General features: G+C 34.2%; 1 protein-coding gene and 1 non-coding gene across 4 annotated transcripts; one reads left to right on the top strand and one right to left on the bottom strand.

The window, feature by feature from the left end:
- The first annotated feature begins 2,115 nt into the window (after positions 1-2,115).
- On the top strand, positions 2,116-5,936 carry LOC122289142 (putative glucose-6-phosphate 1-epimerase). Of its 3 annotated transcripts, none has more exons than XM_043096096.1 (10): positions 2,116-2,272; positions 2,550-2,675; positions 2,761-2,855; positions 3,104-3,178; positions 3,324-3,359; positions 3,449-3,612; positions 3,905-4,039; positions 4,490-4,592; positions 4,917-5,016; positions 5,435-5,936. In XM_043096096.1, exons 1-10 carry the CDS (start codon positions 2,263-2,265, stop codon positions 5,602-5,604), a joined length of 1,014 nt encoding a protein of 337 aa, XP_042952030.1. In that variant the 5' UTR covers positions 2,116-2,262; the 3' UTR covers positions 5,605-5,936. The 3 variants fall into 3 exon arrangements, with proteins under 3 accessions (XP_042952030.1, XP_042952029.1, XP_042952031.1); XM_043096095.1 differs by having other exon boundaries at positions 3,315-3,359; XM_043096097.1 differs by lacking the exon at positions 2,116-2,272 and adding an exon at positions 2,299-2,425 and having other exon boundaries at positions 2,550-2,855; positions 3,315-3,359.
- A 300-nt stretch (positions 5,937-6,236) lies between these two features.
- Positions 6,237-6,308, bottom strand: TRNAM-CAU. The gene has a single exon. It is a non-coding gene; the product is annotated as a tRNA-Met (tRNA).
- Between the last annotated feature and the right edge of the window lie 428 nt (positions 6,309-6,736).

The following is a 6,736-nucleotide window of genomic DNA, read 5'->3' as shown; positions in this document are numbered from 1 at the left end:
GTGGAGTCTCAGACTTCCAATGCATGCTATGCTAAAATATGAAATGATGAATTAAAAAACCAAAACTTTCAAATATTATTAATTGAAAGTAAACTTTAAACAAAGACTTACAAGCTTGAGATAAAGAAAGGAGGAAGGAGAAAGGAGAAATATAAGCTTGAAAGTAAACTGGGAATTGGGGAAGCAGTTCTTGCTGAAGGTTGGTTCAGCTAGAAAGTTCTACCTCAACAAAGAAACTAAGCATCCTTTTATAGATGAAGGAAACGCTTTTACAAATAGTGAAATCCCATGAATCACGAATGAATAGTGAATAGTGACTTTTCACTATTCAACTTTCAGAAGCATGTCTCTCGTCGAAAGTAGTTTTGTCTTCTTTTATTGAAAGTGAAATCATTCTTTCTGCACCGAAAGCAACTCTGTCTTCTTGTGCTGAAAGTAATCTGCATTAACCAAAATCACATTTCTGCCCCTAAAAAGTTGAACCTTCAGGGTTGAAAAGATGAAAACAACCAGGCATTACTCAATCATTTCCTAGACGAGGGGGATAATCTTTTGAGTTATGTCCCAAAATATTGCTGTAAGGATCAGAGTCTACTAATGAAGCATCTGATTCTTTAGCTGAACTTCACTGTCGAAGTGGTACTCAATGGATTTCTTTAACAGTTGGAGTAAATCTTTCTTCTTCAATAGCCGGACCTTCGCTTATATAATTCACAACTATATGTGGTATTAAATAATAATCTTCAAATTATTTATCTACCCAAAATTATTTATTTTTAAGATTTTTGCTTAGTTCACATTTTGTTGAAGTATGACAGTTGAGCTGACGATAATAATAAACAAAATGATAACATTTGGTAGTCAAATTTTGTTGGCACGTGTTAATTGATGATCAACGTTTTTTTTTTGGTTTTCAACAAGCTTCCTTCGTTGAATTAAACCAACCGAAATACTAGGGGTATAACGGGTTTAGTTCAGTCTAATTTTGAATAAAATTTAGGATTGAATCGGTATGTACCAGTTTTATATTTTTCAAAACTGATTACGCACCAGTTACTCTCATAAACTGATACTCCGATTTTACTTATTTCTGATCTAGTTTGGTTTAGTTTTCCGGTTTTAATGTACTATATTATACATTATATAATATATATAATATAGTATATTATAATATATAATACTATAGTGATAATATATTGTAGTATCTTATAATATATATTATACTTGTATTATAGACTATAATGATATATTATAATATATAATATAGGGATATATTATATTATATTATATTATAATATATAATGATATAATATTACTATAATTATTAATACAATAAATAAAATGATATAAGATTTTAAAATTTAATATTATATTAATTAGTAATTTATTATATAATACAAAAATATTTTATATATAATTATATATTATATATAAAAATTATATACAATAGAAAAAATTAAAATATATATATGAATCGATTCCGTCCGGATTAAAAAAAAAAAATTCAGAACCAGACCGATTTTGATCTATTTTTAAAAAATTAAAATCGGTACCGGATCAAACCAAACTTGAAATCAAATTGATCTCACCGATTTAGTCTGATCCGGTCTGGTTTAGTTTATCAGTTTTTTTTACATCCTTACGAAATACAGTCATACATAATAATTGCACATTCAACGTGTTAATTGACGATCAACGTATTTCTTGAGGATAAAAAGTGTATATACATTTAAATAAAAACAGAGGGACAAAAAAATACACACGGCAGTTTGTACTTTGTCCGCTTTCTAGATAGATAAATGTATAAATGTAAAATATATAATAATATTACGAATAGTTATAAAATGTATAAATATCGTATAATTATTTTAAAAAATAATAATTTTATTATTAAAAAATTTATTATTTTTCAGATAAATCCCGAATTTATTTTTTTTAAAATGAATTGTGCAGTATTTACTCTGATTGTAAATATGATTTTTCTAAAAAAAAATAACAGATTATTTGAAACTCTCAGACTCGGGGGCCGAATACTGGATATTTTCCAAATGGGTCGTTAATTCTGGTAATCAGCGACACATGTCAGACTTCATCCTACACCAGGTGTGGAAACAGAGTCGACCACAGAAAAAATTCACGGCTGATGAGTCTTTATACGTACTTACGCACACGTTGTCACTAGTATATTATCTGAGGACTGAGGATTGAAGGCTGAACTCTGATCTTTCCAGCTGCTGACTCTCCAAGATATTTTCTTTGTCGATGAAAAAAGGTCAAACCAAAATGTTGATGAACTTTTCTTGATTATAGTGCTTTCCATTCATTGTTTGCGCCGGGTGGGCTTCAGTTTTTCTCTTTATTTATAAGATATTATATCAGTTCCCATAATAAAGTTCGTAGTAGTGTTTGGACTGGTTTGAAATTAGTGAGTATTGGGCAATTCAGAGGAGTCATATATTTTCTTGGTATTTATAATTTGTCTGTGGGTTTGTTTGAGTCGTGCATAAAGATTAAAGTAGTTAAATTGGTAGTTGGGGTTTTGTTTTCAGTTCACGAGAAAATTGGTGTTTCACAAGAAAGGTGTAGAGGGAAAGCTCAGATTCTCAACTACTTCTGTGAGCCATTTTCTACTGCTCAGAAGTGGTTGTTCACAGTGTTTGGGACACTAATTTCAGGTTTTCGTTTTGGAGAGAGTTCTGTCTTCTTGTCTCTTCTATTGATTTCCTAATTGCGTTCTTGAAATGAATCATTCTGGGGCAGAAACTAATCTGAGAGCAGCAGTTGAAGTTACAAAGGACAAGAGTACTGGAATTGAACAGGTCGTTCTAAGGAACCCTCAAGGGGCTTCAGCTCGGGTTGGATCCCTTTACCTTCCTTTCTCCTTTGTTTAATTGCTGCCTCAGAATTTCTTCTTCGCTTCCTTTACCATATCTTTTGCTTTCTTCAAGTCATCAGGTAATTGATTGCATAGATATCTGCTTGGTCCTCGATGAAATAATCAGATGAAATGACTTTTGGTGCTAATTCATATATTGCCAACTGCACCTTGAAAGCAGCAAAACTCACTGTATCATATTGATGTTGTTGTGTGACATCCATCCAGGTTAGCTTGCATGGAGGACAGATTCTTTCATGGAGGAACGACCATGGTGAAGAATTACTATTCACAAGTAGTAAGGTAAAAGTTGTCAATTTCATGGAGGAACGACCATGGTGAAGAGTTTTCATATTGCTCTGCATCCTCTCAACCTTGTTATGAGTTTTTGCTCATATCTTCTTAATTCTTATCGATTCCTCCTTCCCCCTTCTTTAAGCTATCAAAGGCGGTGCGAGGAGGAATACCAATTTGTTTCCCGCAGGTACCGACTTTCTATAGTATTATAAAATTATGTATTAATCTTGGTCGATAGTTGATGTAACTGACAATGTTTGATTAAATACGTGTTAGTTTGGAACCCGTGGACTGCTGGAACAATATGGGTTTGCCAGGAACAAGATTTGGGTCATCGATCAAAATCCTCCACCACTGCATCCCAATGATTCAAAGGGAAAATCCTGTATTGACCTGCTACTCAAACCATCTGAAGAAGATCTGAAGATCTGGCCACATAGGTATGAACTTGAGGAGCTTATCATCCTTCCTACTTTAAAGTGAAATCAAAGGTGATAGGATCACATTTTGGTTATTCAATTTTGGGAAGAAAAAAAAAGTAAAAAGAAACATCGTATTAGTTCATACAGGCCAGTGCAGTAAAAGAGCCTGATAACTTATCATCCTTCCAAAATAGGTGCACACTCCTAGAAATAGGTGCATGCTATGACCAAGGTTCCACCATAACTTTCTTGTGAACTTGAAAATTTACCCTTTGGCATAGAAAGATAATGATTTGATGTGTCTTTACAGTTTCGAGTTTCGTCTGAGAGTCTCTTTGGCGGAGGATGGGTATCTAACAATGATATCACGCATCAGAAACATCGACTGCAAGCCTTTCAGTTTCTCATTTGCCTATCGTACATATTTCTCCATCTCTGATATCAGGTACGTACACGATAAATTCATGTTGAAAAAGCTTTTGTTTCGCTACTAGCATCTTCAATAGAAGACGAAATGCTTCCTACACTCGTTATCTTTTCTTTTTCTTCCTTTCTGTCCTTTGAGGAGCACATTCATGCAAAGAATGTGCTGGATTCATATAACCTAAACTGGAAATCATTTCTTGGCTTTATGATATTTCAGACTTTTGAAAGTCTATATGCATGTATGTGGTGAGTGGTCACAAGGGGAGGGGAATGTCAATCTGAATCTGGAGCTGCAGGTTAACTCATCATCACCCAAAACTTCAAAATGGGAGGAACAATCAGTGCTATAATCTGGACTAAGATTAATAATTTTCACTGTTTTTCATGTTGCATATTTGCAATAAATTCCAAAACTCTTATTATATACTTGTTTCTTCTGGACACTGATAAATATGAACTGTACTCACAGTGAAGTGAGGGTAGAGGGGTTGGAGACTCTTGACTACCTTGAAAACTTATGTCAGAAACAGCGCTTCACGGAACAAGGAGATGCCTTGACATTTGAATCTGAGGTGAAACTTTTTATGTTTACTTTTAAGTGGTTGAGTTGTGGGAATCTTATGCTTTGGGAAGTGACCGCTAGTGCCTATTGCAAACACTTTATAAGGCAGTCGGCACTGAGTGGAATAGAACTTTTTTCTGAACATTTGTGGACAAAATCCTTTTGTTGATAGAAATTGGGAAGAGAAACGAGTGATAGTCAATATCAATAGAAATCAGACGATAGTGGGTTAACTTTGCTGTTAAACAATGTACTTATAATAGAAAGATTTTTGGTTGGACTGAGTGCTTTTTTTTCATTTGGACACTTTCCTTGTTTTCTCATTTCTTGGCAGGTGGATCGAGTTTATCTAAATTCCTTGGACCTGATTGCTGTTTTTGATCATGAAAAAAAGCGCACATTTACCATACAGAAGAAAGGGCTTTTAGATGTTGGTGAGGAATCTCTCATAGAATCATAGAGTCGACATTCTTAAATAACAAGTTAGTACTTTCCAAGAATCCACCATACACAAAGTCGGTCGTTTACGCGACACTTCTGTCTCAGAATGCCAACCATGTATCCTTCTGTCTGCATTGAAAAACTAGATTGAACCAAGCCATTGACTGCTCAAAATCCATTGAATATGTGCACACAGGTATCTACATGCACTTGCATATACACATACAGGGGCATCCAACATTATACAGCATTAAGTTGGCACTCTGTTTAATTTGCATCTACTTGGGTCATTAGCCAGTTATCTATATGATCTCAAGCATCCAGTCTTGTCATTTTTGCCTGGTTAATCATATGTAATGCCATACAGATCGACATCTAAATTTTATGCTTTTCGATTGTGCTTGCATGGAGGCGTCTGGAATCCGTGGGAGAAGAAGTCCAAATCCATGGCGGATTTTGGGGACGAAGAATACAAAAAGATGCTTTGCATTGATGCAGCAGCAGTGGAGAAACCAATCACCTTAAAACCAGGTGAAGAATGGACAGGCAAGTTGGAACTCGCTGTTGTCCCTTCAACTTAATATTGAGCATCTGGATCCCCACAAGTACAATTTCAAGATTGAAGACCAATAATACCAATTACAAACAAGAGACTGCTTTTTGCGATGGTGGCTACCATTGATACTCCTCATACACTGTAGTTACAATCTGAAACTGAATAAGAACATCAGCCTCCTAACTTGGTCATCCCTGTAATATGTATATTTTCCTGCAATGAAGGTGGAGAATCGTTTTAACGTTCCTCTCTCTCTCTCTCTCTCTCTCTCTCACCACTGTAGTCATGTTTCAAAATGTAGTTATACCTTCACCTACTAAGATTATATATGAAGCGTGAACTGTATTTTGAGTGGTAGGCATGCTTGATTATGGATACAAGTCTCTCTCTCTCTCTCCAATTTTTTTGTCTGCAAGATTCATCTTGTAAAATATCGTTCATTGTTGATACAAATCATGGATCCATGACCAAAGGCTCAAAGCGACAAGCTTTTGAAGGACTAACTTAGTAATTATGGTGCCAGGTAAAGGAAGCGCCTTAAGTGCATTTCCATATATTTGCCTTTGACCACATAAAATCTCTGAACGAAAGATATCAAAGAAGACGATCCAAATATCTGGGAAAAAAATAGTAATGGCAAGCGAAGCTACTCTTATTTATCAGAGCCAGGTTTCGATCCTGGGACCTGTGGGTTATGGGCCCACCACGCTTCCGCTGCGCCACTCTGATTTGTTGTTTAAATATGCTCAAAAAATTATAAATACAAAAACCAAAAGTTTTTCCTTCACAGGTTTCCTACTTTGTCTTCCTCAATTCTTTGCTTTTTCTTCGATGCGTATACAGGAAAATAACAAAACCAGAAAAGAGCTACGTTAGTCCCGTTTACATGGTAAAAATGTTTCATTTTATCTTCTTATTATAATATTTTTAAAGTTTGATATAAAATATAATAAATAATTTAATATTTTTAAATTTAAAATAATATTTTAATAATATTTTTTAAAATTTTAATTTTTATCTAAAATTATCTCATCTCCTTGTCCACCTAAGACATTCTTTCCTCTTATGGTGACAAATTGGAAATTATTTCCCATCTTTCAAGATCGTTCAAGCACATCCAAAATCTCATAAATAAAGCAATCAGTTTTTGAAAATAA

This window comes from Carya illinoinensis, chromosome 12 (genome assembly GCF_018687715.1).
Source record: "Carya illinoinensis cultivar Pawnee chromosome 12, C.illinoinensisPawnee_v1, whole genome shotgun sequence".
NCBI lineage: Eukaryota > Viridiplantae > Streptophyta > Magnoliopsida > Fagales > Juglandaceae > Carya > Carya illinoinensis.
Note: the sequence above shows the minus strand (reverse complement) of the source record. Positions and strands in the feature narration are given on the sequence as shown.